Below are 13,146 nucleotides of genomic sequence, written 5' to 3'. Positions count from 1 at the left end.
ATAATTAATAATAATTTATTGATTTTGTATTGCGCTCTCTCATGGCATAAGAAAATTGCATACATGTAGTCATCAGTTTAAGAAAATGACACCATTGAGAAATATAAGCAAAATAGAAATCAAAGCCTGAACAAATCATGAACCCAAATCATGAACCCGGTTACTGCACTTGTACTGACCATGTCCTTGAGATGTGTCGGCGATATCACATGTGCAGTTAGCGGGTTCGACCCTGTGAAAATAAGGAACATTTTACAGTCGAATCTTAATGTTTCATTGATTGATTTGAGAAGTATAAATGAAGTGATGTTTTCTGCTTCAATTGCCTTGGAAATTAATGTTCAAAAGGAGTAGATGGATTGCACATGACATTGGCTGAGAGTTTTGCGCAGAGAGTACACTTTTCCAGTGTTTATCATCAAATATGGCGGTCATTTACACTTTGTGCGATCCATCTAGTGCTGATGAGATGTGTCGGCGATATCACATGTGTAGTTAGCAAGTTTGAGTTTATAATTCCATGTACAGCTATGGACATGGTGCAGTCTTCCTTAAACAAAAAGGTGTGCTTGGAACATTCATAAGTTTGGAGTACTGTATACCAGTGCCCACTTTTGAAACTTGCTTAGCAGATGTAGCAGAAAACCAGGCGCATCTATAATATGTACACATCAGTGACAATTTGGCTGGTAACATGTTACTTCGTGGCAAGATTTCTGGATTTAGTAGCCAGGCATGCAACTTTCCTTGGATCACCTGAGTCCCTTTTTTTTTTAATCACAGTTTTACAATTCAAAATTTAAAAATACTATACAAAATCCTTGAATTTGTGTAATTTCCTCTTTTTGGTGAAGTTACAGTTGCATGCCTGAGTAGCTTGGTATTTACTTTCTGAAATGCTTGATGTACATAATCCTGAAAAAGTTATCTTTTGGAAGATAACGTTGAATTAGTCTCTTAAAAACACACTTTTTTGTGTGTGTTTTTCAATCTAATAAAGAGCACTATCACTTGTTTGTTACCCTTAGTGTTGTGTATTAAGCACTGTACACTTGGAACTTTCCTGAGTTCTGTGAAAAAAATGTCCATGGTCAAATCACTCTGGTGGGATTTGAACCCTCAACCTTTTTATTTCTGGAGCAGATGTTTTACCGCTAGCCACCAGGGCCCAATTTCATAGAGCTGCTTAAGCACAAAATTTTGCTTAAGCAAACAATTCATTGCTTAGTAAAATCAGATTACTGGCCAAGACTCCACTCAATTGTTATGCTAAGTAAACAACAGCTAAATACTAGTCATAAGCAATGTATATGGCATGAAATTTTGGCCAGTAACATGTGTAAAATAAGCGTGCTATTTTCGTGCTTAAGCAAAGTTTTTGCTTAAGCAGCTCTATGAAATTGGCCGATGGCTATAGAGGCAGTTGATTACCGAAACGATTTAAACAAAAAAAAACATTTTCATGGGGGGGATAAAGATTATAATTTTTATATATTTTTTTTTTCTCCAAATTACATTCTTTATCCCGATGCAAACATAAAATCTTTTAAAAAGGTCACCATTGTTTTAATTTCCTCTTACAGTATGTAGTCATAAAATGAAACAAAAACTCCATGTCTAGCAGTAAATAGTCGAGGTTTATTTCAAAACTGAAACTTATTTAAAAAATAGTTTGTAAAACGATAACGAAATGGCTAACAAAAAGGTCAATTTATGTAAATATTGTTACCGGAAAAAGTCCATAAAGTAGATTAGACATGAACATAAAAGAGGCTCTCAGGATAACCGTTGATAAGATTTCAGGTAAACAAACAAAAATAAAACCAACACAAATAAACGAAAACAAATGTTATTTTCCCGTTTTCATCGGTTTCAATCCCGGCTAGGAAATATAATGCTGTGAACAAAAAATACAAATCTATATTATTATTTACAGTTTATAAATTTTCTTTCCTTTTCTCGTTAAAAATGCTTTAAATTTAACTCGCCAGTTCTCTTTCCTTTCAACTCAAGGGAATGAGAAAATTCAGACTCGTTACTGTTAGCTGGTGGAAAATAAGTAGCTATTTATTGTTCAGATAACAAGAAATCCTGCTCTTTAAATCAGTACTGAGGATACTGTTCACAGAAACTCACTCAAACCCCAGGGACTACCACAAGGTGTAAATTACATCATTTCAATGTACCTCCTATAATGTAGATCCTGAGTTTCAGATTTGTTTTTGCCAGCAATGCCTCTCACCCGTTTGTACTAAGGTCACATTTTTTTTGAAAATTAGTTTAAAACTAGAAGTTATCCTATTATGCTATTGCTGCAGGGCGTCTTTCAAAACTATGTTCATATCTCATATCTGGATCTATAAAAGAAATGTGTGTTCTTATTATTTTATCTTTAAGTATTTATAATTCTTTTACAAGTTTGTAGCTTTTTCTTTAAGCTTCATCGTTAGAAAATCAAATGATTAATGTATATATTCGCTATTTATTTGTAATAAACATGTACGATAGTGAAATGTACAGATGAGAATGTGTTTAATGAGACATTAAATGAGACATGTAAAAAAACGTACTTCGACCCCACGGTATCAAGTACTGTTTATCAAGTACGATCGTGACAGATAGATGTATACATGTAATATGCAAATTCAGAGCAGGGTGCCTGCGTAAAGAGCCTTGGACAAGGCTATGGTACAGCCGACTGTTGCTCAAAACAAATAAAGCACACATAAAAAGTTTATGCAGTTTTAAAATCTTGCGTAACAGCTAATTCAGATTTTCTCACTATTTAATGACGTCATGGCCAACTGATAATAGCACGCTACAAATATCAAGCAAATTTGTCCGAAGAAGAGACATAAACGACTTGCTCAAAACAAATAAAGCACACATAAGAGTTTGTACAATATTTGTAATGGCTTTAATCGCGTAACAGCTAACCAAGAATTTAATTACGTCAGCTTTCGTGCTACAAATATTAAACAAATGTATCCGCAGAAGAGATATAAACGACTGTTGCTAAAAACAAATAATAAATCACACTTAAAAGTTAACTTCAATTTCTTTGAAAACCTCTTAAAGGCACTGGACACCGTTGAAGATTAACGACTGTTGCTCAAAACAAATAATAAAGCACACTTAAAAGTTACTTCTTGAGATATGGTGCTGCAAAGGTTTTCTAATTTAATATGCAAATGAGGGTCATGTGGTTAATTAGTAACAAGTTGACATTTTTCAAAAACAAATAAAAAGATGCCAACATCACGACATCATCTTCTTAGACTCTCCCCGAGAGTCCTCAACCCATACAGGTCCGCAGTGTATTGCAAGAGCCATAGAGAAGTTTAGACATTGCAATGAAAGTGACTGCACCCAGTTTATGAAGTACTATGTTGTACCCATGACGCCAAGATTCTAATTGATTGATTAATAAATTAATAGACGAACATTGATTGCTTTTATGGACTGAAACAAATCTTATTAGAATCATTGTATTTTTCTACACATAATATGATATTTAGGAAACTAACAGATAATTTTTTTTTTTTAAAGGCTGGACGCTAAACATGTTTTTTTTTTGCCTACAGTTTCAATCTAGGATATGAACTTTAGTCTGCAGTTATGACCTCATGAACTCGAGGTGGCGGTGTGACCTTGTCTAATCCAATCACTAGTCCACATTGTAACCTCAGTATGTGATCTTCGGATAGCGGTGATGTGTTGTGATACATGCTGATCCAGCTCTGACCTAAAACGGGCGGGAACAATTTGCATTAGTTTTTTGTTTTGCTCCAGAATAATGACGTAACACTCTATCCCTCATCCATCCAAGACGTAATGTTTATTTTGAGCCATAATACTAAATGCGATGACAACCATGTGTACTAATTTTTGCTCCAGAATAATGACGGCACACAAAGTTCTCTATACCCCATGGCTTGATTCAAAAGCGTAATATGTGCTGAGCCAAATTTTATAAACAACTTGCGGCTACAACCGTGTGTAAATCTCTTTTGTGTGAGTGTTGGCTGTAACTAAAACGATCAAAAGAGAAACCACTAATAATTTCAATTGCCAATTCCACTCGGGAGTCGTCTGCTTACCAAAACGCAATTTGTCTTCGTTCGCACGCAGATTTGCCCTCGTTCGCACGCAGATTTGTGTTTCGTTCGCACGCAGATTGTTTTCGTTCGCACGCAGATTTTTTTCGTTCGCACGCAGATTTCTTTCGTTCGCACGCAGTTTGTTTTACAATGTTTTTTTCACGCATATCCCTTTAAAAGCTCCGTATATGGCCCTGTTCCTGGGGAAAATGTAAACCCTCACTAAAAAGAAACAGTTGGGTGACAACCTCTATCCTTGAACTTTGCAGCGTAGATACACTTAAGGCGAATCTGATAGATCGAGTATTGGGTTCAAAATAAGTATGCTTGACTTCTGTATTCCGTTTGCCATTGTTAGTGGGTTTAATATTCGATTTGAAGAAGATACGATGGTCTTCACTATACACATGCCTCTGACGAAGATCCGGTTTGGATCGAAAGCCAAGGACGTCTCCTCTATATAGTTTTATTATATTATAAAACTTGGCAGCAGGAAATTTTTGCTTTGTGGTTGTTATAACGGTGTGAATTATTGTCAAACCTACCCAAAATGTAAGTAAGGTTTGCAGTGACACCGTGTAAAATCTTTTTGCGAGTAGTGGTGGCTCTGGCTGAGTGACAGCCGGTTTGTATCGCCCTTAAGTCTTATCCTATCCAAATGTATACTTTGTCACCCACCTATTTTCAATTGTGAACCAACTTTGACGAGAAGCCGAAAGCCGACCGAGTAGTCGATGTCGGCTCCCGCCACGGACCGCCCAGCGCCAAGCTCCAGGATGACCTTGCCGAGGGCAAGAGCGTCAATAGATTGAACGTAACCTTGTGGATAAACAAAAATATTACAACACTTTGATATTCTGTTTCTATAATTAATATCGTTAGCAAAAGATACAGGCATGTGGGCATCAAATTAGAATTACTGTTACATTTTTGTTTGCGGTATTAATACCACGTGCATCTTCATTGTATTTACCAGGTAGATTTTGTTCCTTCTTACAGCCTGTCGTGCTTCGAAATCAGGATCTGTTTCTCACAATGTGTTATACTATCAACAGCTCTCCGTTAGGTTAGTCGTTGTTGTTAAGTTTGGTTTTTGTTTGAGGGCCGGAAAACACTGGAGAAACCCACGTATTTGGATGAAAATAATGCGTAAAGCTAAGCAGCCTCAGTGTTTTAAAGGGGAGGGGCGGGGGGCACTGATCAGTGGTACGTAACTTAGCTACGAACATTATCTATATATATACCAACTTTCTGGTGCATATGGTCATATTATAAATATATTATAATTATTTAAAATGCAAAATGATAAAAGAGCACACAAATTAGCTATGTGTCAATGTACCACATTGTTCAGCCTGTAGTTCCGTGGTATACGCCGCTCTCTCTAACACTTTCCATACGTCATCGACTTGATCTAGTTTAGACTGGCATAGTCTCTCGGCTATTGACGACAATACACCCTGGGCCACCAGCATAGCCTGGAACTTTGCACAAGCTGTACCATCCTGTAGAGTAGTCTGGATGGTTGCGATCCCATCGGCTGGGGAGTCAGCCTTTCCACTTATAAATAACAAGTGTCCACCTGTGTATACATAAACATTAAAAACAGCAAACTCAAATATTGAAATGTAATTTCTTTTAAAAGACCGCCTTTCAAACATATTTTTACCTCTCGTATATAAAATAATGTACGCTTCGATGGATGATCACACCATAAACCATACCTGCGAAGAAACAAAATGGCGGGCGCTTAGGGAGTGACGCCATTCACACTGATAACACGAGGGCCGAACATGGAAAGCACTTAATGCGCAAAGAAGGCATACCAGGTGATATTCATATTGCTTAAAGACCTGCTTGAACGAATTTCATTCAACAATCAAGAAGGAAACCGAGAATTGTGTAAACAAAATAATCATTTCGAATACCCTTATCCAGCGCTTTTCGAAAAGCTCCGGGGATGCGCATAATTGCGCAGATTTTTGTTTAATTACTTCATGCCACCAAACGTCCCAAAAGGTTTCCCATTATTGTCATTTCAAATGACATTTGAAAAACTAAATGACGCACTGAACCGAAAGGAAATCCGAAAGAAGACTGCAGCATTTAAGAAAACGGCATCAAACCTCACCAAGCTGGCACACCAGCTCCCTTAAATCATCTGGTCCCGATCCCTGCAGACACTGTATGGCTTCCGCCACCTCGAGAGCATTGCCTGCCGTGCAGCCAATAGGGCTGTTCATATCAGTCAACAGAGCAGTAGTCTTAATACCCAAGGCGTTACTCACTGTTACCTAAAAAAAAGAAATTTTTGTGGTAATATTAAATTCATGGCCATCAATGAGAGACTATAGTCTAATTAACGTAACTTGAGGCTAACACTCATTATCTGTCTGGCTTCTTTATGGCAGGTGCTTATTTATTCGCCTGCATTTATGTATAAAGCGCCCTTTCCAAGATACAAAGCTCTATAGGGAGACAACCAAAAACCTAAATGAGAATGTTCCCCAAAGAGCATCAAACTACAAAATGCAACAGAATGATGTGAATTTTGAGAGCCTGGGTGCGAACGAACGTTATACTCAATTTTCGGGTTCCTTATAATTATATCTCGTGCTGGTCCGGTTATTATCAAACTAAAAATTGGTCCAGACTATACGTTTATCGTACCATGATGTATGCATTTATGGTGGGAACAAGTGGCTGCCTATAGGCACTAGGCATGACGACTTTTATTGGCCCTGAGCCAACTTAGGGCTACACGTACGTGCATGACGACTTCCAATGGCCCTGAGCCAACTTAGGGCTACACGTGCAATTTCAGTTGGTTTCCATTTATATTACGTCCGTTTTGAGGATCACTCTTAAACTTGCTCAGTGGGGGTTGAATTCGGCACTCTTATCGGATGTGGCCTTGGGGTTCTGCTTACAATAATATTATGGATTTGAGAACTTTTCTAAATGTTTTAATTTCACTTTCAATACAGCCTATACTTCCTGATACGTTTCCCAGTCATGTCAATTTGTCTTTAAACACTAAAAGAGACTGCTTGTGCTCGCATGCAGTATATAGATGTGCTCACGCGCGTAATAATTGTGCATCCGCACCACATAACGGACCACTTCACGAAAACATCCCAATTAAACTAAGAAGTGCTTGGCATTTTTCATACGAATTTGGCACACCCTTAAGTGTGACTGACACGTGGGGGGTAAGAATAAAGCACAGGAGGACAAGTGATGACGTAATGGGGTCACAGCCCGATCATACAAGATGACAACAAAGATGCGTATCCAATCATTTATGGAGGTCATAATGGCCGCTGTGGCCCTAGTACCCAGGGCCCAGTTTCATAGAGCTGCTAAGCACACAAATTTGCTTAGCATGAAAGTTCTTCTTTGATAAAAACAGGATTACCAACCAAATTTCCGCTTGTTGCATATTGCTTGTTACTGACTGGTATTCAGCTGTTGTTTGCTTATCCTGAAAATCATGTGGAAATTTGGTTGGTAATCCTGTTTTTATCAAGGAAGAAATTTCATGCTAAGCAAATTTGTGTGCTTAGCAGCTCTATGAAATTGGGCCCATGGATATGTCTTGAGGCACCCCTTCTAAATTTCCCCATATCTTTCCAATGGAAGTGCTCTTTATCAAATGAAAATGACCTTGCCCTCTCAAAGATAATGGTACACTCCGGCCTGTATTGTGCCGGTGTCGGATGGAATTGTGTCCGCCATGCAATACTGTCCGCTCCGGACACTTTTGCATATGCAATTGTGTCCGGGGCTTTGCAAAAAAACCGTCGTAAGCGAGCGTGCATGCACTGAACATACGTATTTATGCGGCATGAATATTCACGTATTTTATGACTGCAGTGAATACCCAACGGCCGAACATTTCCCATGCCATAATAATAATAATAGTTTATTTTATTCATTTATTATGCGCAAGTTTCTTAAAAACCATGTACAGATGCGCATTACAACAATATACAGATATTAACAATAATTTAAACAGATTAACAAATTCATGACATGCACTTAGCTTGTAACAAAATGGCGATCGTGTACCGCCGACCAAGGGCGTTTAAATTACTGCAAGGACAGTTTTGCACGGGGGCGGACAAAACTGCATATGCAAATGTGTCCGGGCGGACACAATTGCATATGCAAAACCGTCCGGCGGTTATTAGTGCATATATGCAATAATGTCCTCCTGATAGTATTGCATAGATGACATAATTGCATGCGACACCGCCGGCGTTCTTTTTAAAAGGGTCTATCATGCATGTATGAACGGGGAAAAAACCTTCAATATAGGTAAAAATGCCAAGAATGTGTCCGTACCAAGCTCTTGGCCAATTGCCGCCCCTCCTCAATCGTCTTCATAAAAGTGCCCTTGCCAAATTTCGTGTCGAGGATCAACGAGTTGACATTCTCAGCTGCCTTTTTTGAGATAATAGACGCTGTAGAAGATAAATACGTCAGTTACTATTTTTATAAAACTTCGAATCACAGTGAAAAGTGTTACAGACTCGGTGTACATTATAATGTGTAAAACTCTCAATTGTTTGTTTGTGTAAAATTGTAAATAATGTCATTGTAACCAAGGATTCCAGGGTAAAAGAAATTCTTGAAAGGGGCGCGCGAAGGAATGTTTTTTCTTTTCTTAATAAACGTTTGTTTTAAACCACATTGTTAGCACAGTGTGACGTCTGCATTTGCTTTAATAAGTTTTGACAACGGATGTAAACAATAATTGAAAAATCCTGCCTGTTATTAATGGTAGACTTGCCACAGTCGCCGTCACGTCTCTCGTGGCGTACAGCTTCTTATCTGCAGGAACCAGGTTGCTCGTCTGCCCCACGATGCAACAGCCGACCTGCTCCAGAATCGGGAGCATGTCTTTTTCGGCAACGTCGACTCTGTAGCCGGGGATCGACTCTAATTTGTCAAGAGTTCCCCCGGTGAAACCAAGCCCTCTGCCAGAAATCATCGGCACCTTTGAAAATATTAGAATTGAAAACAAAGAGAGAAACAACGCAGTTAAATGAAATGGCCAATTCGTGATAGCCTTTCCGTGAATGGGGAGAATGTCATTCTCGGCAACGTCGACTCTGTAGCCGGATAAAGTTTGCCAGAAATCATTGGCACCTTCAAAATATTAGAATAGCAAACAAAGAGAAACATCATATTTTAATAAACTGGCCAGTTCATGGAGCCCATTTTATGCATAAACCTATGCATTAGGGAAACTGACTGGGTAAACTGTACCATGTTTACCATGAGGCGGCAACCTATTGCTATATTGTCATCATGCTGACTCAGCTCCGTTCTGTGGTTTAGCGATCGAGGTCTCTTCTTTGTGCTCGCAAGTAATTTGTGGCGGCAGTCGAGAAACAAGACGGCCGATTAGTTCTTGAACCACTGTGGCAGGTTGTCCACCCGGCAGGGACCAATTTTATAGAGCTGCCTAAGCACAAAATTTGCTTAAGCCAAAAAATCCTTGCTTGGTAAAATCAGATTACCGGCCAAGACTCCACTCAATAGTCACTTAAAGTAAACAACAGCTAAGTGTCAGTCACAAGCAATGTTTATGGCATTAAATTTTGGCCAGTAACATGACTGTGTAAAATAAGCTATAGCTATAAATTTTCGTGCTTAAGCTAATTTTTTGCTTAAGCAGCTCTGTGAAATTGGCCCCTGGTGAGAATATTGCATTGCAATTGCCATTATGGCCGGCTTACTTTTACAAAATGTTTATGTGACCCTTTGAATGGCACAGCTTTACTAAAAACAAACGGGTAATTTTTGATTCAGATTTCTAAACTTGTTATACAGTGTATACCGATCAAAACACATTCTGGTGTGATTTGGTAATTTATATTTTTGATGATTTTGATTGTATGCCAAGTCGGCTTGCCAAAAAAAGAAGGCCCTTGCATGGGCGAAGAAAGCTTTTCCAGTTCTTGTCCCCAAAAAGTATGCAACTGGCTTTTGTCCGTGTTTGGTTTCATGACGTCTCTGATTCATGACGTTCTTCTTTGAGAAATTGTCTTGAGAAAGCGGGCATTTATAGAGCGCTCTAATACATGGTACCACCGCGCTTTACAAGAAACTATGCAAAAAGCAAACAAACTTGTCTCTGTATTCTACTGCCGCTTATGCAAGTTCTCAAAAAAAAGTCTACAGCAAAGTATGATAATGGTGTTACCGCCAACTGAATAATTTCCCGCCACCAAATGCCTCAAAAACCTTAGGCAAAAAAATAATAATAATAATACCAGTTGATCGTCCATTCCCTCATCCTTTTTTAGGCCGCATCCTTGTTTCTTACTATTTTATATATATATATTTTTTTTATTTTTGTTTGGTCAAAAAGATAAATTAATTTCATTTTGTCTATAATACTTTTTTAAGAACTTGTAACTACATAAGTGGTTACTTTAAACTACAGAATTCTTGGCCAGTTTGAATTAAAATGCTTGGCGGCCACCTTTGAAAGAAATAAAAATCAGAAAATAAAAAGGCCCTCGTCCTTCTCTTTTTGGAAAGACCCGGACGATCAACTGGTATTTCTTTTTACTTGGCCTTATACTTCTTATGTTATTACTGTGATGCTTTACACACGTCATTATATTTATTACATATTATTATACCTTCATTCCGCAAGCGGCCAGGGCCGGAGCAAGGGGTAGGCTAATCTTATCTCCGATTCCTCCGGTGGAGTGTTTATCAACCACCAAACCCTTCCACTCCGGGGGCCAATGGAGCACGTCTCCACTGTTCTGCATGGCCTTGGTAAGGGCCGCTGTCTCGTCACGAGAGAGCCCCTTTAAATACATCGCCATCAGAAAAGCTCCTATCGATGGTTGGAAAACAATGTTGACCATGAGAATATTAATCGTTGATAAAATTGTGTTCCATCTGTATCTGTATACATTGGCCCAGCATTCAAACGCAATGAACTTTGTAATTACCTCTTTGGCGGCCGTATTACCACTGTTACATAAATACATTGATTACTGCTTTATATACGAATCAACACATCAACATCCGCCCCCCCCCGCCCCCAAACACTAAAAAGGAAGAAGGAAAAATAATAATAATAACAACAACAAATCATAAAAAATAGATGGGGAAAATACAAATTGTTCGATACACAAATAAGATTACTTGGAAAGGTTTGCGGTAACACCATGTAATGACTGTTATTATCTCTAACGAGTTGGGGTGGTTCTGAAAAGAACTGTTGGTTTCGACTCGACGTTTCGATCAGTATGCTGTGATCGTCTTCTGGAGAAAACTGAATAAGATTGTATAACCTCGAAACATTAGTTATCAGACATTCTCCTGTACGTTTTTAAAGGCAGATTTTATTGTTGTTCAGCCAACACAATTGTAAGCCTATAAAGTGCAGCAATGTAGCAAATGGCACCATTGTTAAAGGAGAAAATGTGTATGTAATTTTTATTTGCGGACTAAAACACACGTCCATAGTTTATTTTGTTATTATTTTTTTAATGTTTAATATTGTCATTAGTGGACAAAGGAAAGTCCATATAACGATAAAACACAGCTGCGTCCGTAGTTAGAATGTGCTCAATAACTACATGTATGCTCAGCAAACCTTGTTCACACTACTGTACGGGCCGTGTCATGTCACACAGTTCGTTCGAATCGCTTTCGCTTTCGTGTGATGAATAAACAGGGCTGGGTTCAATTTTTTGCGAAAAATAGAGGGCACATCATGGATTGCGCCATGGGCACATCTTTGTTCAGCTTTCACTTTAAGGAAAACTCTTCTTTTCCTGCTTCAACTTTTCACTCATTTTGTACAAAAAAAAGGACAATCTCATAATAGGTATATTCATAATGAAAGGAGTTTTTATGTGAAAATATGACACAAAATGCCAAGTTTCCAAATAATATTGCCTGCCATGGCCAGAATGTGGCTCGTTTTGTAACAAAATACGATCATTTGGTTAAATCTACATCGGCCTAGAAAAAGATTACTCAAAATATTTATTAGCATAAATCCTTACTTGGTAACGAGTAATGGTGAGAGGTTGGTAGTATAAAACATTGTGAGAGACGGCTCCCTCTAAAGTGGAGTAGTTTTCGAGAAAGAAGCAATTCCACGAATTTGATTTCGAGACCTCAGACTTGGAATTTGAGGTCTCGAAATCAACCATCTTATGTAACGCACACAACTTACTTCGTGTGACCATGACAGAGGGTTATTGTTTTCTTTCATTATTTCGCAACTTCGACGACCGATTGAGCTCAAATTTTCAAAGGTTTGTTATTTTATGCATTATGCTGAGATAGCAGCAAGTGAGAAGACTGGTCTTTAACAATATTACCAATAGTGTCCACTGCAGTGTCTTAATAATGGAGGTAGAAATGGCTACACGTCATCAGAAAAAATGGGAATTCCCCGGTGTGTTGTTGTTGTGGTGATTGTATTTTCTTAGAGATTAACTGTGAGATTCTCCTACCTATCTGACTGTCATCCACGCTCGGCATCTTCTCGACAAACCATTCAATCTCTTGGGTGGACAGCTCTTCCCCATCCCTCTTCTTGGCAATGATATCTGGCATACGAAACTTGGACTTGTTGCAATTCATGTCAACCTGACGACCGGGAGATTCCATGGTGGAATGTATAGAGCAATACCAGTGTGCTGAAGTGACTGTGTGTGATACTGGACTCACTGCATGCCCTTGCTCCGGGGGGGGACTCTCCCACACGCGTACCGCGTTCGTTGAGCAACTATTGCGAGTGAAACAGGTGCATGTGTTGTCGTGCTTATCAATGGGACTTTTTTAAAGCCATTATACACTTTCGGAACCGAAAAAAAAATAAAAGTTCACAGATTTACAAATAACGTACAGGGTTTACAGAAGGTAATGGTAAAATACTTCTCTTGAAATGTCATCCCATGAAATGCTTTACTTTTTGAGAAAATATTAAAACAATATCAATTCTCGACAACGAGAATTATGGATAATATAGTAAACACATGTCATGACACGGCGAAAC

General features: G+C 38.5%; 1 protein-coding gene across 1 annotated transcript; it reads right to left on the bottom strand.

The window, feature by feature from the left end:
* Positions 1 to 3,508: 3,508 nt before the first annotated feature.
* LOC117297943 (thymidine phosphorylase-like) lies at positions 3,509 to 12,886 on the bottom strand. The gene is made up of 8 exons (XM_033781135.1): positions 12,602 to 12,886; positions 10,760 to 10,962; positions 8,874 to 9,102; positions 8,448 to 8,566; positions 6,232 to 6,394; positions 5,443 to 5,682; positions 4,779 to 4,919; positions 3,509 to 3,745 (listed from the first exon to the last, which is right to left on the bottom strand). The coding sequence occupies exons 1-8, from the start codon at positions 12,756 to 12,758 to the stop codon at positions 3,606 to 3,608; spliced, it is 1,392 nt and encodes a 463-aa protein (XP_033637026.1). The 5' UTR covers positions 12,759 to 12,886; the 3' UTR covers positions 3,509 to 3,605.
* Between the last annotated feature and the right edge of the window lie 260 nt (positions 12,887 to 13,146).

This window comes from Asterias rubens, chromosome 12 (genome assembly GCF_902459465.1).
Source record: "Asterias rubens chromosome 12, eAstRub1.3, whole genome shotgun sequence".
In the NCBI taxonomy this organism is placed as follows: domain Eukaryota; kingdom Metazoa; phylum Echinodermata; class Asteroidea; order Forcipulatida; family Asteriidae; genus Asterias; species Asterias rubens.
Note: the sequence above shows the minus strand (reverse complement) of the source record. Positions and strands in the feature narration are given on the sequence as shown.